This window comes from Mesoplodon bidens (genome assembly GCF_964165515.1).
Source record: "Mesoplodon bidens genome assembly, chromosome: 1".
In the NCBI taxonomy this organism is placed as follows: domain Eukaryota; kingdom Metazoa; phylum Chordata; class Mammalia; order Artiodactyla; family Ziphiidae; genus Mesoplodon; species Mesoplodon bidens.
This window is the reverse complement of record NC_138176.1, coordinates 16,935,696-16,963,538: the sequence shown is the minus strand read 5'-3', so window position 1 is coordinate 16,963,538 and position 27,843 is coordinate 16,935,696. Positions and strand designations below refer to the sequence as shown.

At 43.3% G+C, this 27,843-nt stretch overlaps 1 protein-coding gene across 1 annotated transcript in view; it reads left to right on the top strand.

Annotated features, from left to right (window-relative positions):
* The window catches only part of VWA2 (von Willebrand factor A domain containing 2), a gene marked incomplete at its 3' end in the record, with an annotated part of 57,635 nt that overhangs the window by 9,953 nt on the left and 19,839 nt on the right, over window positions 1-27,843 (top strand). The window contains 4 exon segments of the mRNA XM_081246388.1: window positions 100-161; window positions 4,970-5,044; window positions 6,368-6,501; window positions 12,596-12,705. Of these exon segments, the coding sequence (XP_081102514.1) occupies window positions 100-161; window positions 4,970-5,044; window positions 6,368-6,501; window positions 12,596-12,705 (381 nt within the window).

Here is a 27,843-nt window from a genome sequence, read left to right as displayed (position 1 = left end):
CTGTGCCCTGGGAAAGGCCGAGCGGTTGTTTGGAGGTGTGACTTGAGGAGCTCACGGAGCTGATTGCCGATGCTTTATTTTCTTGTCCTGGCCCTATAGTTATATCAACATGCCCTCTTGCCTGTTGCTGGAAGCCATCTGCATTTTCCTATTTGCCGAAGCTAAGTCTTCTTGGTTGTGAGGCAAGGGTTAAGGTGTTGAGGGGTTTGGTTTGCCTCACATCCTGTTGATTTTAACTTCTAAAGTTCTCGAGTGCATTTGTGTTTCTCCACTCCACGGCCACCTGCCTACTCTCAGCCCCATCATCTGGTGCTTGGACCACTGCAGTAGCCTCCTGACTGGTCTCTTTGGGTTCACCTGGTTCCCGTCCATCCTGTTTTTCACACATCAGCCATTTCAAAATGCAAATCTAATCATGTCTGGACCCCTCTCCACTCCCATCCCCTACCTGAAACTTTTAAGTGATGTCCTGTTGCTCTTAAGAGGCCCTGCCTGGGACTTCCCTGGCAGTCCAGTGGTTAAGACTTCAACTTCCAATACAGGGGGTGTGGGTTCGATCCCTGATCGGGGAGCTAAGATCCCCCATGCCCTGGGGACAAAAAAAAAAAACATAAAAAAAAAGGGGGCTTCCCTGGTGGCACAGTGGTTGGGAGTCCACCTGCCGATGCGGGGGACGTGGGTTCGTGCCCCGGTCCAGGAGGATCCCACATGCCGCGGAGCGGCTGGGCCCATGAGCCGTGGCTGCTGAGCCTGCGCGTCCGGAGCCTGTGCTCCACAGCGGTGAGAGGCCCGCATACCACACACACACACACACACACACACACAGAGAAGGAATCAATATTGTAACAAATTCAATAAAGACTTCAAAAAATGGTCCACATCAAAAAAAGAAATTAAAAAAAAAAAATGAGGCCCTGCCTGATCTGATCCTGTGCCACCTGGTGTCCCCGCTGGAGCCCCCTCTGTCCACCCTTTGTGTTGCAGCCCACATTCCTTCCAGGCCTGCCCGGCACCCTTGCTCCTTCCCACCCTAGGGGTTCTCAGTTATGGTGGCCTCTCTGCCTGGATCATCGCCTCACCCCAACACTGCTATTCTGGTAAACTCCTATTCACCTTCCAGCACCCAGCACAGTTCCTCCTGGACCCCCAGATCAGGTCAGATCCCCCTATTAAAACCTCCTGTAGTGTTGAGTTCCTCTGCTGTGTAGCGCTTAACACGGATATGAGTTTATTTCTGTGTGAATTTTTAAAAAATAATGTCCATCTTCTCCACTGGACATAAGCTGCATGAGAAAGAGACTGCCTATTCTTCATTCACCACTTACTGTGTGATCTTGGCTCCTAGCACTGAGCTTGGCACATAGCTGGTGCTCAAGAAGCAGATTAATGAATGAATAATGGAGCAAATCAATTTTCTGTTTACTTCCCACTTTGGCCCTCCCAAGTTCTAGCCCCTTTGAAATATGAGATGGTAGAAAGGAGTAGTGTGTTTTGTGGATTGTCGTCCAACGAGTAAGAACCAGTGGGCTGGGTGGCTGTCTGAGGCTAGCCCAGGGTCCTCTCGCGGTCTCTGAGGCTCTCTTCCAGTTCCTCCCTGGCCTGTGTTTCTGTGAGTGGGGGTACTCTCTGCTCATTGGCTGCTGTCGCCACCTGCCTGTTCTCCGGAGCCTCAGGGAGAGAAGAGAGGCTGGAAGAAGGGTGTGCTTGCCCAGCCTGCCTGTCCCCTTTCTTGAAGTCATGTGGGTGCTGAATGTAACACAGTAGCTGCATGGCCAAGGAATCGGGGAGAAATGAGATGTGTTTGGGGACAGGGCCCGAATGCGGTCCCTGGGGGCCCAGGCACAGTAAAGGTTCTGTTCTAGCTCGTCGTGGAACTTTACCCTCCGTAGCCTGTCCAGTTTATAGAGCACTTGATCTGACCACCCCTAGGTTGTACAGATGAGGCAGGGGAGGCCCAGAGAGGTTCTGTGATTTGCCTGGGGCTTCACAGCTGTCAGTAGCAGGGCTGAGATGAAAACCCGCCACCCACTCCACCCCGTCCCCATCCAGCTCCTTAGCACCACCCATTACCCCCGCCCTCCCCAGGTATGTGGTCCTCAGAGGTGTGGGCTGACTTGGTTGAGAGAGGAAGCAACAGTCACACGTTCATCAGCTCCCTGTTCCAAGGGGGACTTCTGCAGAGTCCTGAGGTAGCTTCACAGGGGCACAGTGGGGACATCACCCTGGTACCCGCTCCCCTGAAGGAGGCCTCACCTGAAGCCTGGCACCCACCAGGACAGCTGGCCACGTGATGCAGAGTTACATTGGCTGAGCCACATCTGTGGTGAGCGGTCTCTGGTCACGGAGCGCCTCCTCCCTCCCATCCGGGGCGATGGCCCGTCTGTCTCCAGCTGGAGAATTTGCTGGTAAGACATTTAAAAAGGAACAGGACCTTGGGGGATTCCTTAGCTCCTGGACCCTTTGCCAGTAATTCATGGGCTCATTCAGGAAAGCTTAGTGCCTACTGGCTTTGACTACAGGGTCAAAGGATGTGAGCATTTTTATAGTTCTTAATTCATTTGGCCAAACTGTGTGCAGAGAGCTGGGCTGGGCTCTGTGGAGGACAGGTGGAGGTGTTCCTGCCCTCGGAGAACTTCCGGGGGTGCAGGGCTCACGGGAGCTGCACCGCATCATGGGATGGGCTGCAGCAGGAACCTCCCAAGTTGACAAGATCTTGATGATGTCGAATGCACTGACACAGAAAGCCTCCATTTTCTGGAGGACCGATTTGCTGACTTACTGAGTGATTTTTGTGATCTTTTGTTTTTGGACTTTGGGGGGTAAGTGTTGCCTCTGCTTCTGTCCCGGCGTCTGCCATGTGTTTTATGGAAGTGCAGGATTTTTTTTTTCTTTAATTCAGTCTACTGTCTGTATTGTAGTTTATGTCTTGTTTCTGCCTCTGGTGGCAAAATGGCCGTGGCGGACTTTCTTGGACTTCAGGACATCTACTTACTTGTCTGACAGCTTTTGACTGTGGAGCTAATGGCTGGTTCAGCATTTTGGCCTAGAACCATCTTCTACTCGAGTAGAGATTAAGGGGAGGGCATATCAGTTGAGCAGGAACTCAAAGATATGGTCAGGGGAGAAGTAGACACTGGTTTAGTTTGTTTTTCAGGGACTAGTGAATGTAGAGGAGCCACAGAAGGTGGAGCTGGGACCAGCCAAGGGGGTAGTTGCTTAATGCAGCGGTCCCCAACCTTTTCGGCACCAGAGACTGGTTTTGTGGAAGACAGTTTTTCCACGGACCCGCACGGAGGGGGATGGTTTCAGGGTGATTCAAGAGCGTTACATTTATTATGCACCTTATTTCTATTATTATTACATTGTAATATATAATGAAATAATTGTACAACTCACCATAATGCCGACAGGAGGCGGAGCTCGGGCGGTAATGCGAGCAATGGGGAGCAGCTCTAAATACAGATGAAGCTTCACTCACTTGCCTGCCTGCCGCTCACCTCCCGCTCACCTCCCGCTGTGCAGTCCGGTTCCTAACCGGTCATGGACCAGTACCGGTCCATGGCCTGGGGGTTGGGGACCCCTGGCCTGATGAACTCCAGGGGGTGCTGCCAACGAGAAGCATGCCCCCCAGAACCTGACATCATTTTTTGGTGTCCTCCTCCTGGTCACCTTACTGGCGGGGGCAAATCCCCCTGAGCCCAACTTCCCTGTGTTGTGTGATTCCTACCCTACCCCCCACCCCCGCCTGGCTCCCTCTCCTTTACCTCTTTCCTCGGCAGTGCCCCCCACCCCATCTCACATTCCTTCATCTGCCCCGCTCCTGGCCTGTCTGGCTCCTGGGCTTTGCCCACCCTCACTTTGTGCCCACGGTGCTTACCCAGCGCACATGGAAGTTTATAAGCATCTACGTGTCTGCTTCTTCTGACAGTGGCCATGCACAGTTGGCTTTTCAAATAATCCCTCTAAGTGGCACCTCACTGTCTTCAGAATTCTCATCGGGGTTGGCTTGCTGTTCAGCACCTGGCATGTTACCTGCCCTCAAAGTTCATTTTGAAAATTGTTGTTGGCTTCTCATATGCCATTAGTACAATTTTACTGGGTATCACACAGAAGGAAAAAAATGTATCCACAAGCTTTCTACCCCCAAACTTTTTAGCCCTTGTTCATATTAATTGCATTGAATGAATGTATCAGTGTTTACTGAGGGTTCTATCTCTTTGGATATTTGTTATCACCATCATTCCTCTGAAACAAGTAACATTGAAGGGAGTGTCTTGGTGCACATTTTCCCTTCTCTAAAGTTGTTTTTCCTTTGGATCAATTCCCAGGTGCGATACTATGGAGCCTAAGCACTCTGATGACTCTTAATTCATTTGGCTAAATTGTTTTCCAAAAGGGTTGGACCAATTTACAGTGCCACCACTGGAAAAGCTTTTCCTGATTTAATCTTTCCCCAGTTACATTTAAATGTAAAACTTGATCATCTAAATTTCACATTTAAAAGGGTATTCCATTGTTTGAGTTAAAGTGTTTTGTCACCTGTTTGAAAAATTTCCTTGTGCTTTTCTGTGAATTCTCTTTCTTCTATGAATTGTCTCTTCACGTCCAAGGTTAATGTTTATGGCAAGATGCTACACCCCAGAAGGGCACTCAGTTATCATGCCTACCCAGGGACGAAACTCATCAGAATCACAGGCTCTCTATATCCCCCCATTTATATTTTTTATTTTTCTCTTCAAAATACCCAAATTTAAATGCAAAGATACCTGATAGAAGTGCGGCTGTTGGTGGGGGCGGAGGGAATTATTTATGTTATCCATCTGGTAATTTTTAAGATACAGTATCATTAAACTCTTTCACATTCCTGTCTTCTCTCTTGTGACGCGTTTGTTCTGGTCATATAACGCGGAGACTAAGACTCCTCCCCTCTCTGCCTTGTAGTGACTGCTTCTGGTGTTTTCTCTCCTAGTGCCCCCATCCCTCCCTCTTCAGGAAGTCCACGTGAGCAAGGAGACCATTGGGAAGATTTCAGTTGCCAGCAAAAGTAAGCCCACGTTTTACTTAACCCTCCAAACACCTACTTCAGCCTCTGTGGGATGGACTCAAGAGAAGCCATGTTACTCTGGACAGTTTCTGCCCCACTCCTGTCTTCTTTCATGCTGTGGCCAGAGTCATTTTCCCCAAACAGGGGCCTGACCAATTTGCTCTCCTGGGTAAAAACCCTAGGAAGATCCCTGTTGCCGAATTTCTTGGCCCATGCTTCAAGGTCTTCTGTTGTGTGACCACCATCTACGCAACCAGCCTCGTCTGCTGCCATATTCCTTCTCTTCCTCCCTGCTCGTCTTCCCCTCCACGTGCTCAAGCCACACCCGCCTACTCCTAGGGAGCCTGCAGTCCCTTCCCTCCCTCTCTGGTGAAATCCCCCTTGCATGCTGCTACTAGGTGGCGCCTTCTCACTGGTGCTTCTCTGAGTTCTGCTCTCTTGCATCTTCCTGGTGAGGTGATAGGGTGTGGACTCTGGAGCCACACCTGTGGACAGCCTCAGTTTGATTACCGGCTCCACCACTTTCTGGTACTTTGCCCTTAGGAAATTCCTGAATTGCCCTGTGCCCTGCTCTCCTTATCTCTCCAATGGTAATGCAGATTGTAAATCTGTTTAGGGGTGGGGGTAGGGGGCTAGAGAGCTGATAGCTAAAGAGTACAGGGTTTCCTTTTGAGGAGATGGAAAATGTTCTAAAATTGATTGTGCTGGTGATAAATATATCTGTGAATATACTAAAAACCATTGAAGTATATACTTGAAATGGGTGACTGGTATGGTATGTGAATATTATCTCAATATAACTGTTGAAAAATAAAGAAATAGTATATCAAGGTGGTTATGAGAATTAAATAAATTAGTACATATAAAGTGTTTAAAGCATCACCTGGCATATAGGAAAGATGCAGTCAGTGCTGGTTATCATTACGTAGACTCTTGGGTAATGCAGCCTTACGAACCAGGGTTCCTGGCTGTGTCCCAGACAAGATTGTGACCCCTGAGGGCAGGAACCAAGGCTCTTGGGTATCCCTCACTGGCCCAGTAGCCCCTCCTCTCATACGGCTCAGTTAGTGTTGTTGAATTAGACTCTTCCATTATTATACAGACTTTCATGAGTTGTGCTCATGGTAGGTGGGTGCTCCCTGCTGCAGAGGAGGGCTGCCTCTGGCCCAGAATATCTCCAGTGTTATTTCCCCCATTGGGCTTAGAGGAGCTTGACCCACCACAAGGTTGTTTCCGCCTCCACTCTGCTTTGGGAGTAAGATCTTTTGGGGACCAGACTGTAGGGAAGCTGATTGTCACCCATTCTGTCCCCCTCTCCCCTAGTGATGTGGTGCTCGGCTGCGGCGGACGTCCTGTTTCTGATCGATGGCTCTCACAGCATTGGGAAAGGGAGCTTTGAAAGGTCCAAGCACTTTGCCATCACGGTCTGTGATGCTCTGGACAACAACCCCAGGAGGGTGAGTGCAAGTCTCGTTGTCTTTGTATGAGGGCGTCTTTGGCTGCAAGTGACAGAAATTCTATCTTAAGCAAAAGAGGGCATTTACTGGCTTGTGGAACCAGGAAGACTGAGGAGGTGAATCCTGGTTCTAGGCACGATGGGATCCAGGGACTCAATCCCTCTCTTTTTCTCCTCCTCTCCATTTTGCTTCCCTCTGTTGGCTTCCTTCCCAGGCAGGTTTTCCTTACATAGCAAAATTGCCCTACATTGTCCCTCAAGGTAGTCACCCAGGAAAAAGAAAGTAGACTTCTTACCCTGTAGAGCTGGCAGAAGTCCCGGGGAGGGCTCTGATTGGACAGGCATAGGTCACATGACAGTCCCTTGACCAATCACAGAAGTCAAAGGGAAGAGCTTGTCTGGCCAAACCTGAGTCATGTGCTTATCCTCATTCTTGCGGTGGGGATGAACACTTGGATTTCCCACTAGAAAGAGAGGTTGTGTTGGCAGAACAGTGGGAAAGGGAAAGTATGCTGGCAGACAAAAACTATAACTGCCTCTGAAGACTAGAGTCATAATATGAAACACAGCTCCTACCCTCTCTGTTCACTTGAAAGGAACAGCTCCTGCCTAATCAATCCACCCAGTATCTTCATTTCTTGTTCTTCCTTGTTTCAAATAGCAAGTCTTAAATGTCAGCAGTGTGCTAGCTGTGGCTCTTGTTGCTAAAGGGGCATTTTGGAACAACTCAACAGAAAAACAGGCAATGAACACAGATAGTTCCCAGAAAATGAAACATAGATGGCCCTTTGACATAGGAAAAGATGCCCAACCTCACTCAATGTAATAGCAAATCTCTGACCGATATACCATTTTTCACTTAACTAGATTAGCAAAACTCCAAAGTTTGGTGTCATGCTCCATTGGCAAGTCTGTAGGAAACCGGTGTGCTCATGCACTGCTGGTGGGAATGTGCAACCTCTCTATAGAGGAATCTGTAATAACAGTGTCTATCAAAATTACAAAGGCTGGGACCCTTTGACTCAGTATTTTATTCTACAGATACTCCCACAGGTGCAAAATAATGCACATACGAAGTTATTCATTGCAGTGTTGTTTGTAATTGTAGAAGATTTCAGGTAACCCAAAGGCCTGCTCACAGGGGACAGGTAAATCTATTATGGTGTCTTCATATAATGAAACACAGGGCAGCTTTAGAAAGTGAATGAGGAAAATCGCTGATGCGGAAAGACACCAAAACAAATTGAGTGTAAAAATAAGGTGCAGGGCTTCCCTGGTGGCGCAGTGGTTGAGAGTCTGCCTGCCGATGCAGGGGACACGGGTTCGTGCCCCGGTCCGGGAAGATCCCACATGCCGCAGAGCGGCTGGGCCCGTGAGCCATGGCCGCTGAGCCTGCGCGTCCGGAGCCTGTGCTCCGCAATGGGAGAGGCCACAACAGTGAGAGGCCCATGTACCGCAAAAATAAAAAATAAAAAAATAAGGTGCAAATGGTATGTATAATGTGTTACCTTTTATGAAAAATGAAGATGAAAAGAGTCTATATTTGTATTCGTCTGTATGTGCATGAAGAAACTCTGGAGGGATTTGTAAGAGGCTAAGAGCAGCAGTTTCCCATTGAGGGAGAGGGTGGGAACTGAGCAGATGGGGCACAAGTCCAGCGGGAGGCCCATTGGTATAAACGTCTTTATACTTTATGGATTTTGAACCACGTGAACTGACTCAAAAATCAAGTAAATTTAAGGAGGGCATTTTGGTCTGGAAAGCTATAATTACTTGAATTAGGGGCTAGTCACATACAGGTCGAGGGAGGAAGTGGTTTTCCAAGATGACATTCCTGGGTTAATCCTAGAAAAAGCTCTAGGATTTAGGAGCAAAATAATGGCTTTTAACGAGGGCCAGATTTTCTCCAGAATGACATGTCGTTTGCGGAGAGTGAGCACATTACCGTGGACCTCAGGCCGTCTTGCATGGTTATAGCTGACATCATTCCTTCGAGGCATGAACAGCCTGGAAGTTCCAACCGTGAAGTCAACCCATCACAGACCCTCAGAGGGTCAGGGCCAAGGGCAGCTGAATCTCTACCCTCCTACACACAGAGCCCTGATTTTAAAAGGAAGTGATTCTCTATGAAGTTTCACTAATTTTTTCATGGAGGAAGAGCCATAAAGATCAAACACTGTTGACCTTGGCATGGATATAGTATGTCCTGAAATGGGTGGCCTGGAGACCCCAGCGGATGGCAAGTTGGAAGGGAAGAGTTGTATGGATTATTAGAGAATGTTTTACAACTGAAGAAACAGGCTCAGAGAGGCTAAGTGACTGCCTAGGGTCACACAGCAATCTTAGAAGAGAGCTAAGCTTGGAAGAACTGGTGCTCTTGACTCTCAGCCCAGGACCTCACATTCTGCTGTCACAACCACGTAGCACGTGGACAGCAGGCAACATGGTGTTGTGTGTATGTGTATCTGTGTATGTGGAAGTGGTGGGTGCTGATGGAATTCAGCATCCTCAAAGAGAGGGTAAGAAAACTATGACAGAGAAACTTGATGGGTGGTGCTGTTGGGAGCAACTACCTCAACACACAGATCCCCAGATTTCAGGGAATTTAATCTCAGTGTTGCCAAACCACGTCTAGAATGTGGCATTTTTTAGGTTAGATATTGGCAAACCAGACGGTGCCCACAACAAGAAGACGGAACAGTGAGAGGCCTGGACTCTTCCATGTGAGGGAACCTGATTATCATTTTCATGGGAAAGAGGGTGCCTAGCGGCTCTCTTTTATTAAGAGGACATAGTCTGGGTGTTGAGGGAACTGTATTTGGCTTGTCCTGAGAAAACTTTCTCACAGCAAGACCTGTTGAGCAAAGGAGTTGGGTGTCTATTTCACGAGCAAAGGAGAACCTCAACCTCCAAGCTGCTCAGACTCGATGGAATTGCTAGCGAAGGGTTTTTGCATTAGGGTGATTTCAGATGCTTCAGTCTGACTTGTGGCTTCAGGTTTTGTGTGTTTGCTGCTGCATTTTGGTGTCATCGTCTTATCTCCATGTACAAGGGATTTGATTTGCACCTAATTTTACTTTCCAGGAAGAAATTTTTTTTTTTTTTTTTTTTTTTGGTACATGGGCCTCTCACTGCTGTGGTCTCTCCCGTTGCGGAGCATGGGCTCCGGACGCGCAGGCTCAGCGGCCATGGCTCACGGGCCCAGCCGCTCCGCGGCATGTGGGATCCTCCCAGACCGGGGCACGAACCCGTGTCCCCTGCATCGGCAGGTGGACGCTCAACCACTGCGCCACCAGGGAAGCCCCAGGAAGAAATTTTTAAGTAGCTATAAATTAAGGCTTTTTATGGAGGCTCTGTTTTGAGGTGGATTTAAGGTGTTTTTTTAAAAAGTCTCTCTCTCAACCCTTAAGCTGAGAAGTTCACTTCCTGGCTCTAATATAATGATTGCAGCAGAGTGATTACAGTGTGGTGAGAAATCTGGTCGGGCTTGCTTCTGAGCATACAGTAAACTGAAGATAAAAGGTAACTATTTTGCTCCCAAACCACCAATTAAATTAAATGCCTTGACTACTGACTCAAGCTGTTTCCATCTTGTTTTGTTTTGAAGTTGGCTCCTTCCTGTTTAATTTAAATAAATACACCCAGCTGTTGGTCTCAAGGGAGTTTTTAAACTAATTCATTAACATGGTTCAAAAAAAAAGAAGACATTCAATGAAAAATATCCCTCCCAGTCACACATTTTCTATTTGCCCGGCCCCGTCCCCCTGCTGTCTTGAGCATCCTTACAGAATCGCTTCATGCAAATATAAGCAATATGAATATATATTCTAATTTTTGCCCTTTTAACACAAAGGGTAGCATGCTATACACACAGTTTTATCCCTTGCCTTTTTCTCTTCACATTATCTTGGAAGTCTTTCCATATCTAGGTAGACAGGTAATATAGGTCTTAATATAGGCATATACACGGTATCATTTTTTATAGCTGATTAACGTTCCATTGTAAGGATTTACCAAGGTTTAGTTAACCAGCCCTTACTGATGGACATCCACTATTACAAATATATTGTGAGCTTGTAAATATGTCATTTCACACATGTAGAAGTATATAGCTGTAGGATAAATTCCCGATAGCCCCGTGCATTAGTAATTTTCAATAAATATTGACAAATTGCTCTCTATGGATGCCATCACATTTATGTTCTTATAGCAGTGTTTGAGAATACTGGTTTCCCCCTGCAAACATTGTATCTGGCTTTTTGCTACATCTCAGTGCAACACAATCAAGCATCTTTTCTTATTAAAGAGCCATTTTGTATTTCCTGTTCTGTGATCTCTGTTCATAGTCTTGGCCCATTTTTCTGTTGGATTGTTGGTCTTTACACATATCAATTCCTAGACACTCTCTATATATTGGGGAAACTAACCTTTTGTCTCTGACGTGAGTTGCAAATAACTTTTCATTTTGTCTTAATTCTTTGGTTGTGTTATGATATGTTTTGCCCTGTAGAAGTTTTCTTCATGTACTCAGATTTATCAGTTTTCCTTTACGACTTCTGGATTGCAAGTCTTTTCTACTTTGAAGTTACGAAGGAATTCTCCCAAGTTTTCTAGAACTTTTATGGTTATATTTTTGACATTTAAATCTTGAATCCATTTGCAGTTTATCCTTTATTATTTTGCAGATGGCTATCCAGTTGTCCCAATATCACTTACTGACTGTACCATCTTTTCCCAATGGTTTGAGATGCTCCCTTTATCCCATGCTAAATCCAGGGGAGATTTTAAACGGGGCGCTTTTCAGAAACTCCTTCCTGAGGTTCTCTACTACTCTGCTTTCCGGTGTCCCTCTCCCTCACATGCCCACCCAAGACTTAAATTTCTTCCCACTTAAGATTCCCAACAGCTCCTCCTCAGAACTTCCTGTGGGAGGAAGCTCCAATGGGCTGTGCTCCCTGGGAGCAGGTGCAGCCGGCCTGGTGTGGCCAAGTGCTTTGATCGGCTCCCAAGCGCCAGGCCTGTTAAGGGATCAGCAGTGAAGGAACTCACAGAGCAGGAGAAAATCAGCGTCGTTGTTTAAATATGAATCACTTGGCCCATTTGCAATCTTGGCCAGAATCGGGGTTAATTGTGAGAATAGTAACTGAGAGTGTAGTTTCTCCAGGAGTTTAGAGAGCCAGTGACTTAGGTGCAGGGGTTAGGCCCTCAAGAGGAAGCTTAAATGTTTAAACCCTTCTCTACTTGACACACACGAATCTTAAGGATCCAGGGAGTGACTTTACTTGGTTTCCCTTCTCCAGTTTTGCAACGCATTGGATTTTCTCCCACGGCCTTCTGAATGAGGATGCCAAATCAGGACTCACCTGTGGCTCTCACAACCTCCGCTACAGAGGAACTTCAGCTCCAATAGCGCTCGTCTCCAATTAGGGAGCTGCTTGTCCCCCCAGTCTGACTCTGGCTTGGAGATCTGGCCTTTCCCTAGCGTGGCAGGAGGAGGCCTGGAAGAGCGGGCCCCCCAACCAAGGATGGGTGTGTGGTGGCCGTGGATAGCTTCTGTGACACCCCTGGTTGAGGGTTTCGCTGAAGTCGTGTGCTGGCTGAGAAGGTGATCGGCATGACGGGCTTAGTGAAGATCACAGGCACCAAGTCCAAGGCCGCGCTCCTGTCTCACGAGCCCTGGGCCAGACCTGTATCCTCTATTTTAGTTTCTCCAGCAGTAATGTGGGTGGGAATAGCACCTCTGTGGGTTAAATGTAATAAAGACTTGAGAAGGCTTAAAACAGTGCTTACACCTGGGAGGCAGGAAGTGTGAGCAGGGACGCTAAAGCTCACAGCTCCGCCCAGAGAGCTGTCGGAATGGGCGTCGAATTGGTGGTGGCCAGTGTGGAGCACGGGCACATGTGACCGTCTCCTTCTAGCTTGTCCTCTCAGTCTTTGGAACCTTCTTTTAAGGAGATGAGAGAAAGGCCAGCACTGGTATTTGTGAGTGGGCAGGAGGCAGGGTCATTAACCTTTCTCGTCCCTTCTTTCCTCATAGGGATGTTTGTGACTTGACCCTGCTCTCGGGCCCCTGGGCCCTCTGTCTCCCACTGCAGGTCAGGGTGGGAGCGGTCCAGTTTAGTTCTGCCCCTCGTCTGGAATTCCCCATGGATGCATCTTCAACCCAACAGGAAGTGAAGGCAAGGATCAAGAGGATGGTTTTCAAGTTAGTACGATCAGATACTGCCGTGGTTAGGATGAAGCTAGCTGCTCTCAGAATCGTCCCTTGAAGGGTTGGGCCTGCTCTTGACCTCACAGACAGAGAGAGGCTGTGGCCCGCCTTCCAAAAGCCCAGCCAGAGCGCAGCGGGTGATAAGAATTCCCTTCTCAAAGCTGCCCCTTATTACATGATAATGTCCCAGGTGGGAACTTAAATGCAAGTTAAAAAAAAAAAAAAGATTTGCTGTTACGGTGTGTGGTTGTCAGCTGGGAGAAAGGGCTAGTGATGGTGGAGACAGGTTAAGAGCATGAGGTGGTAGGGAGAACCCTGGGTCCTTCTCCCAGTTCTGTCCCTGGTGACCACACAGCCGGGAGAATTCACCATGCTTCTTTTTTTTTTTTTTGCAGTACGCGGGCCTCTCACTGTTGTGGCCTCTCCTGTTGCGGAGCACAGGCTCCGGACACGCAGGCTCAGCGGCCATGGCTCATGGGCCCAGCTGCTCCGCAGCATGTGGGATCCTCCCGGTCCAGGGCACGAACCCGTGTCCTCTGTATCGGTAGGCGGACTCTCAACCACTGCGCCACCAGGGAAGCCCTCACCATGCTTCTTGGAGCCTCATTTTTGTGATCTAAAAAGAGTAAGTGGTCCTCTGTTACTGAGAGCACTTTAAAAATGATGAATTTCTGTTTGTGTGCTCATACACATATACATCCTATAAATATATATATATATGTAATGAGTCATAATTTTACTCACAAGTCAGCTGATGTGTGTATATGCACATACATGTATGTGTATACATATATTTTATGTATAAATAATTTATATATGTGTATTATATACATATATACAGCTACATGGATATAAATGTGTGTTATACACATGCATGTATATACATGTACATACACACACACACAGTGTTCTTCATAAGCCCTCACAGAGGAATGCCTTTATTTGTCACCTGCCACTGTGATCTCTGGATCTTCTTTGCCCCCTGCTGCCTCTTGCCCTAGCGGACCTGAAGTTCCACTCAAGTCCATGGTCCCAGCCGTGTACAGCCATCACCTCCGCTTGCAAAGGCTCTGAGGTCCTTTAATAGGCCTCGGGCCTCTGTAGGTCCCCAGTGCTCACAATAAGCCAGAATCCCCACACTGGACACAGCAGGAACTCTGGGTGTCCTACAGGTCCCAGAGACCCCCAGTGACTTTTCTTAAAATTTTTATTTTATATTGGACCATAGTTGATTTAAAGTGTTGTGTTAGTTTCTGGTGTGCAGAAAAGTGATTCAGTTATACATATACATATATCTATTCTTCCTTAGATTCTTTTCTCATTTAGGTTATTACAGAATACTGAGCACAGTTCCCATGCTATACAGTAGGTCCTTGTTGGTTATCTATTTTAAATAAAGTAGTGTGTATATGTCAATCCCAAACTCCCAATTTATCCCTATCCCCACCTTTCCCCTTTAGTAACCATAAGTTTGTTTTCCACGTCTGAGTCTGTTTCTGTTTTATGCATAAGTTCATTTATATCATCATTTCCACTTCCAAATAAGTGATATCATATATTTCTTTTTGTCTGACTTACTTCACTTAGTATGATAATCTCTAAGTCCATCCATGTTGCTACAGATGGCACTATTTCATTCTTTTATGGCAGAGTAACATTCCATTGTGCATATCATATCATCTTTATTCATTCCTCTGTCAATGGACATTTAGGTTGTTTCCATGTCTTGGCTATTGTAAACAGCACTGCAGTGAACATTGGGGAACATGTATCCTTTCGAACCATGGTTTTCTCCTGAAATATGCCCAGGAGTGGCATTGCTGGATCATATGGGAGCTCTATTTTTAGTTTTTTTAAGGAACCTCCATTCTGTTTTCCTTAGTGGCTGTACCAATTTACGTTCCCACCAACAGTGTTGGAGGGTTCCCTTTTCTCCACACTCCAACATTTATTGTTTGTAGACTTTTTTTTTTTTACATCTTTATTGGAGTATAATTGCTTTACAATGGTGTGTTAGTTTCTGCTTTATAACAAAGTGAATCAGTTATACATATGTTCCCATATCTCTTCCCTCTTGCGTCTCCCTCCCTCCCACCCTCCCTATCCCACCCTCTAGGTGGTCACAAACCACCGAGCTGATCTCCCTGTGCTATGAGGCTGCTTCCCACTGGCTATGTGTTTTACGTTTGATAGTGTATATATGTCCATGCCACTCTCTTGCTTTGTCACAGCTTACCCTTTCCCCTCCCCATATCCTCAAGTCCATTCTCTAGTAGGTCTGTGTCTTTATTCCTGTCTTACCCCTAGGTTCTTCATGACATTTTTTTTTCTTAAATTCCATATATATGTGTTAGCATACGGTATTTGTCTTTCTCTTTCTGACTTACTTCAGTCTGTATGACAGACTCTACGTCCATCCACCTCATTACAAATAGCTCAATTTCATTTCTTTTTATGGCTGAGTGATATTCCATTGTATATATGTGTCACATCTTCTTCATCCATTCATCCGATGGTGGACACTTAGGTTGTTTCCATCTCCGGGCTATTGTAAATAGAGCTGCAATGAACATTTTGGTACATGACTCTTTGAATTATGGTTTTCTCAGGGTATATGCCCAGTAGTGGGATTGCTGGGTCATATGGTAGTTCTATTTGTAGTTTTTTAAGGAACCTCCATACTATTCTCCACAGTGGCTGTACCAATTCACATTCCCACGAGCAGTGCAAGAGTGTTCCCTTTTCTCCACACCCTCTCCAGCATTTATTGTTTCTAGATTTTTTGATGATGGCCGTTCTGACTGGTGTGAGATGATATCTCATTGTAGTTTTGATTTGCATTTCTCTAATGATTAATGATGTTGAGCATTCTTTCATGTGTTTGTTGGCAGTCTGTATATCTTCTTAGGAGAAATGTCTATTTAGGTCTTCTGCCCATTTTTGGATTGGGTTGTTTTTTTGTTATTGAGCTGCATGAGCTGCTTATAAGTTTTGGAGATTAATCCTTTGTCAGTTGCTTCATTTGCAAATGTTTTCTCCCATTCTGAGGGTTGTCTTTTGGTCTTCTTTATGGTTTCCTTTGCTGTGCAAAAGCTTTGAAGTTTCATTAGGTCCCATTTGTTTATTTTTGTTTTTATTTCCATTTCTCTAGGAGGTGGGTCCAAAAGGATCTTGCTGTGATTTATGTCATAGAGTGTTCTGCCTATGTTTTCCTCTAAGAGTTTGAGAGTTTCTGGCCTTACATTTAGGTCTTTAATCCATTTTGAGCTTATTTTTGTGTATGGTGTTAGGGAGTGATCTAATCTTATACTTTTACATGTAGCTGTCCAGTTTTCCCAGCGCCACTTATTGAAGAGGCTGTCCTTTCTCCACTGTACGTTCCTGCCTCCTTTATCAAAGATAAGGTGTCCATCTGTGCATGGGTTTATCTCTGGGCTTTCTATCCTGTTCCATTGATCTATATTTCTGGTTTTGTGCCAGTACCATACTGTCTTGATTACTGTAGCTTTGTAGTATAGTCTGAAGTCAAAGAGCCTGATTTCTCCAGCTCCGTTTTTCGTTCTCAAGATTGCTTTGGCTATTCGAGGTCTTTTGTGTTTCCATACAAATTGTGAAATTTTTTGTTCTAGTTCTGTGAAAAATGCCAGTGGTAGTTTGATAGGGATTGCATTGAATCTGTAGATTGCTTTGGGTAGTAGAATCATTTTCACAATGTTGATTCTTCCAATCCAAGAACATGGTATATCTCTCCATCTATTTGTATCATGTTTAATTTCTTTCATCAGTGTCTTATAATTTACTGCATACAGCTCTTTTGTCTCCTTAGGTAGGTTTATTTCTAGATATTTTATTCTTCTTGTTGCAGTGGTAAATGGGAGTGTTTTCTTGATTTCACTTTCAGATTTTTCATCATTAGTGTATAGGAATGCCAGAGATTTCTGTGCATTAATTTTGTATCCTGCTACTTTACCAAATTCATTGATTAGCTCTAATAGTTTTCTGGTAGCATCTTTAGGATTCTCTATGTATAGTATCATGTCATCTGCAAACAGTGACACCTTTACTTCTTCTTTTCCGATTAGGATTCCTTTTATTTCCTTTTCTTCTCTGATTGCTGTGGCTGAAACTTGCAAAACTATGTTGAATAAGAGTGGTGAGAGTGGGCATCCTTGTCTTGTTCCTGATCTTAGTGGAAATGGTTTCAGTTTTTCACCACTGAGGACGATGTTGGCTGTGGGTTTGTCATATATGGCCTTTATTATGTTGAGGAAGGTTCCCTCTACGCCTACTTTCTGCAGGGTTTTTATCATAAATGGGTGTTGAATTTTGTCGAAAGCTTTCTCTGCATCTATTGAGATGATCATATGGTTTTTCTCCTTCAATTTGTTAATATGGTGTATCACGTTGATTGATTTGCGTATATTGAAGAATCCATGCATTCCTGGAATAAACCCCACTTGATCATGGTGTATGATCCTTTTAATGTGCTGTTGGATTCTGTTTGCTAGTATTTTGTTGAGGATTTTTGCATCTATGTTCATCAGTGATATTGGCCTGTAGTTTTCTTTCTTTGTGACATCCTTGCCTGGTTTTGGTATCAAGGTGATGGTGGCCTCGTAGAATGAGTTTGGGAGTGCTCCTCCCTCTGCTATATTTTGGAAGAGTTTGAGAAGGATAGGTGTTAGCTCTTCTCTAAATGTTTGATAGAATTCGCCTGTGAAGCCATCTGGTCCTGGGCTTTTGTTTGTTGGAAGATTTTTAATCACAGTTTCAATTTCAGTGCTTGTGATTGATCTATTCATATTTTCTATTTCTTCCTGATTCAGTCTTGGCAGGTTGTGCATTTCTAAGAATTTGTCCATTTCTTCCAGGTTGTCCATTTTATTGGCATAGAGTTGCTTGTAGTAATCTCTCATGATCTTTTGTATTTCTGCAGTGTCAGTTGTTACTTCTCCTTTTTCATTTGTAATTCTATTGATTTGAGTCTTCTCCTTTTTTTTCTTGATGAGTCTGGCTAATGGTTTATAAATTTTGTTTATCTTCTCAAAGAACCAGCTTTTAGTTTTATTGATCTTTGCTATCGTTTCCTTCATTTCTTTTTCAATTATTTCTGATCTGATTTTTATGATTTCTTTCCTTCTGCTAACTTTGGGGGTTTTTTGTTCTTCTTTCTCTAATTGCTTTAGGTGCAAGGTTAGGTTGTTTATTCGAGATGTATCCTGTTTCTTAAGGTAGGATTGTAATGCTATAAACTTCCCTCTTAGAACTGCTTTTGCTGCATCCCATAGGTTTTGAGTTGTCGTGTCTCCATTGTCATTTGTTTCTAGGTTTTTTTTTTTTTTTTTTTTTTTTTTTTTTTTTTTTTTGCATTACGTGGGCTTCTCACTGCTGTGGCCTCTCCCGTTGCGGAGCACAGGCTCTGGACGCGCAGGCCCAGCAGCCATGGCTCACGGGCCTAGCCGCTCCGCGGCATGTGGGATCTTCCCAGACCGGGGCACGAACCCGTGTCCCCTGCATCGGCAGGCGGTCTCTCAACCACTGCGCCACCAGGGAAGCCCTCTAGGTATTTTTTTATTTCCTCTTTGATTTCTTCAGTGATCACTTCGTTATTAAGTAGTGTATTGTTTAGCTTCCATGTGTTTGTATTTTTTACAGATCTTTTCCTGTAATTGGTATCTAGTCTCATAGTGTTGTGGTCGGAAAAGATACTTGATACAATTTCAATTTTCTTAAATTTACCAAGGCTTGATTTGTGACCCAAGATATGATCTATCCTGGATAATGTTCCATGAGTACTTGAGAAAAATGTGTATTCTGTTGTTTTTGGAGGGAATGTCCTATAATATCAATTAAGTCCATCTTGTTTAATGTATTATTTAAAGCTTGTGTTTCCTTATTTATTTTCATTTTGGATGATCTGTCCATTGGTGAAAGTGGGGTGTTAAAGTCCCCTACTATGATTGTGTTACTGTCGATTTCCCCTTTTATGGCTGTTAGTATTTGCCTTATGTATTGAGGTGCTCCTATGTTGGGTGCATAAATATTTACAATTGTTATATCTTCTTCTTGGATTGACCCCTTGATCATTATGTAGTGTCCTTCTTTGTCTCTTCTAATAGTCTTTATTTTAAAGTCTATTTTGTCTGATATGAGAATTGCTACTCCAGCTTTCTTTTGGTTTCCATTTGCATGGAATATCTTTTTCCATCCCCTTACTTTCAGTCTGTATGTGTCTCTAGGTCTGAAGTGGGTCTCTTGTAGACAGCATATATATGGGTCTTGTTTTTGTATCCATTCAGCCAATCTGTGTCTTTTGGTGGGAGCATTTAGTCCACTTACATTTAAGGTAATTATCGATATGTATGTTACTATTCCCATTTTCTTAATTGTTTTGGGTTCGTTATTGTAGGTCTTTTCCTTCTGTTGTGTTTTTTGCCTAGAGAAGTTCCTTTAGCATTTGTCGTAAAGCTGGTTTGGTGGTGCTGAACTCTCTCAGCTTTTGCTTGTCTGTAAAGGTTTTAATTTCTCCATCAAATCTGAATGAGATCCTTGCTGGGTAGAGTAATCTTGGTTGCAGGTTTTTCTCCTTCATCACTTTAAATATGTCCTGCCAGTCCCTTCTAGCTTGCAGAGTTTCTGCTGAAAGATCAGCTGTTAACCTTATGGGGGGGATTCCCTTGTGTGTTATTTGTTGTTTTTCCCTTGCTGCTTTTAATATGTTTTCTTTGTATTTAATTTTTGACAGTTTGATTAATATGTGTCTTGGCGTATTTCTCCTTGGATTTATCCTGTATGGGACTCTCTGTGCTTCCTGGACTTGATTAACTATTTCCTTTCCCATATTAAGGAAGTTTTCAACTATAATCTCTTCAAATATTTTCTCAGTCCCTTTCTTTTTCTCTTCTTCTTCTGGAACCCCTCTAATTCGAATGTTGGTGCATTTAGTGTTGTCCCAGAGGTCTCTGAGACTGTCATCAGTTCTTTTCATTCTTTTTTCTTTATTTTGCTCTGCAGCAGTTATTTCCACTATTTTTTCTTCCATGTCACTTATCCGTTCTTCTGCCTCAGTTATTCTGCTATTGATCCCATCTAGAGTATTTTAAATTTCATTTATTGTGTTATTCATCGTTGTTTGTTTCATCTTTAGTTCTTCTAGCTCCTTGTTAAATGTTTCTTGCATTTTGTCTATTCTATTTCCAAGATTTTGGATCATCTTTACTATCATTATTCTGAATTCTTTTTCAGGTAGACTGCCTTTTTCCTCTTCATTTGTTAGGTCTGGTGGGTTTTTATCTTGCTTATCTGCTATGTGTTTTTCTGTTTTCTCATTTTGCTTACATTACTGTGTTTGGGGTCTCCTTTTTGCAGGCTGCAGGTTAGTAGTTTCCGTCGTTTTTGGTGTCTGTCCCCAGTGGCTAAAGTTGGTTCAGTAGGTTGTGTAGGCTTCCTGGTGTAGGGGACTAGTGCCTGTGTTCTGGTGGATGAGGCTGGATCTTGTCTTTCTGGTGGGTAGGTCCACGTCTGGTGGTGTGTTTGGGGGTGTCTGTGGACTTATTATGATTTTAGGCAGCCTCTCTGCTAATGGGTGGGGTTGTGTTCCTGTCTTGCTAGTTGTTTGGCACAGGGTGTCCAGCACTGTAGCTTGCTGGTCGTTGAGTGAAGTTGGGTGCTGGTGTTGAGATGGAGATCTCTGGGAGATTTTCGCCATTTGATATTATGTGGAGCTGGGAGGTCTCTTGTGGACCAGTGGCTTGAAGTTGGCTCTCCCACCTCAGAGGCACAGCACTGACTCCTGGCTGGAGCACCAAGAGCCTTTCATGCACACGGCTCAGAATAAAAGAAAAAGAAAGAAAGAGAGAGAGAGAGAGGGAGGGAGGGAGGGAGGGAGGAAAGAAGGAAGGAAGGAAAGAAGGCAAGAAAGAAGATAAAGTAAAATAAAGTAAGATAAAATAAAATAAAGTTATTAAAATAAAAATAATTATTAAGAAAAAACATTTTTAAAAAAGAAAAACAAAACAAAAAACAAAAAAACGGATGGATAGAACCCTAAGACAAATGGTGGAAGGAAAGCTATACAGACAAATACTCACACAGAAGCATACACATACACACTCACAAAAAGAGGAAAAGGGAAAAAAACCATAAATCTTGCTCTCAAAGTCCACCTCCTCAATTTGGGATGATTCGTTGTCTATTCATGTATTTCACAGATGCAGGGTACATCAAGTTGGTTGATTGTGGAGCTTTAATCCCCTGCTTCTGAGGCTGCTGGGAGGGATTTCCCTTTCTCTTCTTTGTTCTCACAGCTCCCGGGTCTCAGCTTTGGATTTGGCCCCACCTCTGCGTGTAGGTCGCTAGAGGGCGTCTGTTCTTTGCTCAGACAGGATGGGGTTAAAGGAGCAGCTGCTTCAGCGACCCGGACTCACTCAGGCCGGGGAGGGGTACGGAGTGTGGGGGAGCCTGCGGTGGCAGAGGCCAGCGTTATGTTGCACCAGCCTGAGGCACGCCGTGCGCTCTCCCGGAGAAGTTGTCCCTGGATCCCGGGACCCTGGCAGTGGCGGGCTGCACAGGCTTCCGGGAGGGGAGGTGTGGATAGTGACCTGTGCTCGCACACAGGCTTCTTGGTAGCGGCAGCAGCAGCCTTAGCGTCTCATGCCCGTCTCTGGGGTCCACGCTTTTAGCCTCTGTTTGTAGACTTTTTGATGATGGCCATTCTGACTGGTGTGAGGTGATATCTCATTGTACTTTCGATTTGCATTTCTCTAATAATTGGCAATGTTGAACATCTTTTCTTGTGCCTGTTGGCCATCTGTATGTCTTCTTTGGAGAAATGTCTATTTAGGTCTTCTGTCCATTTTTTGATTGGGTTGTTTGTTTTTCTGATATTGAGCTGCGTCAGCTTTTTGTAAATTTTGAAGGTTAATCCCTTGTTGCTTGCATCATTTGCAAATATTTTCTCTCATTCTGTGGGCTGTATTTTCGCCTTGTTTATGATTTCCTTTGCTGCACAAAAGCTTTTGAGTTTAATTAGGTCCCATTTGTTTATTTTTGTTTTTATTTCCATTACTCTAAGAGATGGCTCAAAAAAGGTATTGCTGTGATTCATGTCAAAGGGTGTTCTGCCTTTGTTTTCCTCTAAGAGTTTTATAGTATCCAGTCTTACATTTAGGTCTGTAATCCATTTTGAATTTATTTTTGTGTATGGTGTTAGAGAATGTTCTAATTTCATTGTTTTACATGTAGCTGTCCAGTTTTCCCAGCACCATTTATTGAAGAGACTGTATTTTCTTCATTGTATAGTCTTCCTCCTTTGTCATAGATTAATTGACCATAGGTTTATTTCTGGGCTTTCTATCCTGTTCCATTGATCGATATCTCTGTTTTTGTGCCAGTATCACACTGTTTTAATTACTGTAGCTTTGTAGTATAGCCTGAAGTCAGGGAACCTGATTCGTCCAGTGTCATTTTTGTTTCTTAAGATTGCTTTGGCTATTTGGGGTCCATACAAATTAAAAATATTTTTTGTTCTAGTTCTGTGAAAAATGCCATTGGTAATTTGATAGGGATTGCATTGAATCTGTAGCATGCTTGTGATAGTACAGACATTTTGACAATATTGATTCTTCGAATCCAAGAACATGGTATATATTTCCATCTGTTTGTGTCAGCTTCAATTTCTTTCATCAGCGTCACATAGTTTTTGGAGTACAGGTCTTTTGCCTCCTTAGGTAGGTTTACCTAGGTATTTTATTCTTTTTGATGCAATGATAAATGGGATTGTTTCTTTAATTTCTCTTTCTGATCTTTTGTTGTTAGTGTATAGAAATACAACAGATTTCTGTGTATTAATTTTGTATCCTGCAACTTTACTGAATTCATTGATGAGCTCTAGTAGTTTTCTTTTAGGATTTTCTATGTATAGTATCATGTCATCTGAAAATGGTGACAGTTTTACTTCTTTTCCAATTTGAATTCATTTTATTTCTTCTTCTTCTCTGATTGCCATGGCTAGGACTTCCAAAACTATGTTGAATAAAAGTGGCGAGAGTGGACATCCTTGTCTTGTTCCTGATCTTAGAGGAAATGCTTTCAGATTTTCACCATTGAGTATGATGTTGGCTGTAGTTTTGTCATATATGGCCTTCATTATGTTGAGTTAAGTTCCCTCTATGCCCACTTTCTGGAGAGTTTCCATCATAAATGGGTATTGAATTTTGTCAGAAGCTTTTTCTGCATCTATTTAGATGATCATATGGTTTTTATTCTTCAGTTTGTTAATGTGGTATATCACAGTGCTTGATTTGCAGATATCGAAAAATCCTTGCATCTCTGGGATATACCTTGCATCCCTGAGATATACCACAATCCTTGCATCATGGTATATGATCCTTTTAGTATATTGTTGGATTCGGTTTGCTAGTATTTTGTAGAGGATTTTTGTGTCTGTGTTCATCAGTGATATTGGCCTGTAATTTTCTTTTTTTGTGGTATCTTTCTCTGGTTTTGGTATCAAGGTGATGGTGGCCTCATAGAATGAGTTTGGGAGTGTTCCTTCCTCTGCAATCTTTTGGAAGAGTTTCAGAAGGATAGATGTTAACTCTTCTCTAAATGTTTGATAGAATTCACCTGTGAAGCCGTTTGGTCCTGGACTTTTGTTTGTTGGGAGTTTTTTAATCACAGTTTCAATTTCAGTACTTGTGATTGGTCTGTTCATATTTTTTATTTCTTCCTGGTTCAGTCTTGGGAGATTGTATCTTTCTAAAATTTGTCCAATTCTTCTAGGTTGTCCATTTTATTGGCATAGAGTTGCTTGTAGTAGTCTCTTATGATCCTTTGTATTTCTTTGGTGTCAGTTGTAACTTCTTCATTTCTAATTTTATTGATTTGAGCCTGCTCCCTTTTTTTCTTGATGAGTCTGGCTAAAGGTTTATCAATTTTGCTTATCTTTGCAAAGAACCAGCATTTTGTTTCATTGATCTTTTCTATCACTTTCTTTGTCTCAATTTCATTTATTTCTGCTCTAATCTTTATGATTATTTCTTTCCTTCTAATGACTTTGGGTTTTGTTTGTTCTTCTTTCTCTAATTGCTTTAGGTGTAAGGTTAGGTTATTTATTGGGGATTTTTCTTGTTTCCTGAGGTAAGATTGTATTGCTATAAACTTCCCTCTTAGAACTGCTTTTGCTGCATCCCATAGGTTTTGGATCATCATACTTTCATTTTCATTTGTCTCTAGGTATTTTTGGATTTCCTCTTTGATCTCTTCATTGATCCATTGGTTGTTTAGTAGCGTATTGTTTAACCTCCACGTGTTTGTGTTTTTTACAGTTTTTTTCTTGTAGTTTATTTCTATTCTCATCGTGTTGTGGTCGGAAAAGATGCTTGACATGATTTCAGTTTTCTTAAATTTACCGAAGTTTGCTTTGTAGCCTAGCATGTGATCAGCCCTGGAAAATGTTCCATGTGCACTTGAAACGAATGTGTATTCTGCTGCTTTTGGACAGGATGCTCTATAAATATCAGTTAAGTCCGTCTGGTCTAATGTGTTATTTAAGGCCCGTGTCTCCTTATTGATTTTCTGTCTGGATGATCTGCCCATTGATGAAAGTGGTGTGTTAAAGCCCCCCCCCATTATTGTGTTACTGTTGATTTCTCCTTTTATGGCTGTTAGTATTTGCCTTATATATTGAGGTGCTCCTGTGTTGGGTGCATATATATTTACAATTGTTATATCTTCTTCTTGGATTGATCCCTTGATCATTATGTAGTATCCTTCTTTATCTCTTGTAACAGTCTATTTTAAAGACTGTTTTGTCTGATCTGAGTATTGCTAATCTAACTGTCTTTTGATTTCCATTTGCATGGAATACCTTTTTCCATTTACTCACTTTCAGCCTGTATGTATCCCTAGATCTTAAGTGGGTCTGTTGTAGACAGCCTATACATGGGTCTTGTTTTTGTATCCATTTCAGCCAGTCTGTGTCTTTTGTTTGGAGCATTTAATCTGTTTATGTTTAAGGTAATTACCCCCACCTCCGATACCAGCAGGTAGGTCTGGCCCAGGCTCTTATGAGGTCACTGCTTTTTCCCCTGGGTCCTGGTGTGCACAAGACCTTGTGTGTGTCCTCCAAGAGTGGAGTTTCTGTTACCCCAGTCCTGTGGAGCTCCTGTGATCAAACCCTGCTGGCCTTCAAAGCCAGATGCTCTGGGAGCTCCTCCTCCTGATGCCAGACCTGCAGGCCGGGGAGCCTGATGTGGGGCTCAGAACCTTCACTCCTATAGGAGAACCTCTGAGATATAATTATTTTCCAGTTTGTGGGTTGCCCACCCAGCGGGTATGGGATTTGATTTTATCACAGTTGTGCCCCTCCTACCATCTTGTTGTGGCTTCTTCTTTGTCTTTGCATGTAGGATATCTTTTTCGGTAAGTTCCAGCAGTTTTTTGTCGATGGTTGTTCAGCAGTTAGTTGTAATTTTGGTGTTTTCATGAGGGGGTGAGCTCACGTCCTTCTACCCAGCCATCTTGTTACTGCCCCCACCCCCAGTGACTTCATCTTAGGTTGTTTATCCCAGCCCTTTCCTCTGACCTTGGGTGCAGAATGAGCAGCAAGTCAAATACAAGAAAGTTCAAAGGAAAAAGCACGTTAATATGTTTTTTAAAAGTGATATTAGTGTACATTGACCTTTCCATGTTCCCTTGGAGCCTTCTACCCTTGGGGCCTCCACGAATGGTTCCCGTAGAGAACAGTGGCATCCTCACTTCTGTATCTTGGGCCCAGACACACTGAGCAGTACTTGTCAAAGTGAGGTCTTTGGTCAGATGGTCTGAGTCAGAATTGGTTAGGCAGTATGTTAAAGTGCAGGTGCCTGGGCTGTTTCCAGACCTGCTAAATCACTCTGGGCAGTGATACCTCGAATCGACACTTTTAAAAGGTCTCTTCCCACTGCCCCCTGGCCTAGGAGTGTTATACACACTAATTTATTTAAAGCAGCTTTATTGAGATTTAATTAAAATACTGTAAAGTTCACACCTTTAATGTGTACAGTTCAGTGGTTTTTAGTATATTTTCAGGGTTATCCAACCATTACCATCATCTAATTTTAGAATATTTTCATCACCTGAATAAGAAACCTTGTAAATAGACTTCTCTCCAGAAAAGATATATAAATGGCCAATAAGCACATGAAAAGGTGCTCAAAATCATTAGTCATTAAGGAAATGCAAATCAAAATCATAATGAGATACCACTTCACACCCACTAGGAGGGATAAAATGAAAGACAGACAATAATAAGTGTTGACAGAGATGTGGAGAAATTGGAGCCCTCATATGCTGCTGGTAGGATTGTAAAGTGGTGCAGCAACTTTGGAAAACAGTACAGCAGTTCCTCAAAATGTTAAACATAGAGTTACCACATGTCCTAGGAATTCCACTCCAAGAGAATCAAAGACATATGCCTGCACAAAAACATGTACAGTGATGTTCACAGCAGTATTATTTATGATAGCCAAAAATCCAATGGGCGAATGGGTACACAAAATGTAATTTATTCATAAAAGCAAAAATGAACAGATGGGACTACATAAAACTCAAAAGCTTATGCACAGCAAAAGAAACAACAAAATGAAAAGGCAGCCTACAGAATTGGAGAAAAATTTTGCAAACCACAGATCAGGTAAGGTGTTATTATCCAAAATATATAAAGAACTCATACAAGCAATAACAAAAAACCCAACAATCTGGTTAAAAAATAGGCAGAAGAACTAAATAGACATTTTTCCAAAGAGGACATCAAAATGGCCAAGAGGCAAGATGCTTAACTAAAATGCCAAGTGAAACAAGCCAGACATAAAAGGTCATGTATTGTATGATTTCATTTATATGAAATAGTCTAAAATGGGCAAATCTGTGGAGACAGAAAGTAGATTAGTCATTTCCAGGGGATGTGGGGAGGCAGGATATGACTGCTAATAGGTATAAAGCTTCTTTTTGGGGTGATGAAAATAGTTTGGACTTAGGTAGTGGTGATGGTTGTACAACTCTGAATTATACTAAAAACCACATTTATACTTTAAAATGGTGAATTCTGTGGTATGTGAATTGTATCATTATTGATATAATATTTTATTGTTAAAAAAACTTTTGTACCCATTATATACACACAAATATTTGCAGAAGAAAACGTAACCTAATGTTTTAAATTTAGGACTGAAAGTCAAAAACGTTTGGGGGACTTTGACTCAAATGACTCAGCCCTGCTCTCTTGTGAAAAACTAAGCCAATTTAAGTGAATTGGTACCAAAAGGTACTTTATAGAGTTCACCCAGTACCTCTTCCAACCCCTTATTTTATGGAAGAGGATATGAGGTTGAGAAGGAGCAGGTGACTTGGTCGGGACCACAGGGTCGCACTGCACGTCCAGTAGGCCCCATGGAGCTGTCCTTTCCCACCTCTCCCCGACCTCCCCCTCCACCCCTGCCCCCTAAGTAATTAGTGGAGCCTCTTGTCAGCTGTGTTGAAAGTCGTAACTAAGGGCTGTTATTCATAACCCATGACATGTGGAGATGCATTGAGGATGCACCAGATGAGGACACTGGGGGGTGGAGAAAGATGCCTCTTTACGTGTCTGAACAAGGTCAGCTCTTCTTTTGGGGATGAGAATGGTTAGCATTTGTGTATCCCAGGTTGGCTGTAAGACAACAAACAAGAAAAGGAGGCAGTTCCTGGTTTTTTGGCCACGGTTGCAGGGTCATTGAGGACATTGAACGCTAAGACACTCTTACTAATCAGAACAGAGGAACATTGGCCGAATGGGAGTGATGACCTGCCCAGGGCTCTTCACCCTTTTTCTTCAGTGGAGTTTTAAATTCTCGACTGAAGAGCACAGCTCTCCCCAAAACCCAGAACACTTGCCTTTCCAGATCAATTCAGTCCCCTAAAAGCATGTTTTGAAATGACTAAGAAGACACTGTGACAGTCATCTTATTGCTACTTTGTAATAAGTTTAAAAAATACTACAGTCAAACCTTACAGTGTTGTACCCCATGATAACCTAAAATCAGATAAAACACGGCCAGCAGTTGGCTTCCGAATGCCTAGAAGTCTGGCCAGGGGGCTGTGCACGTCTGTTCC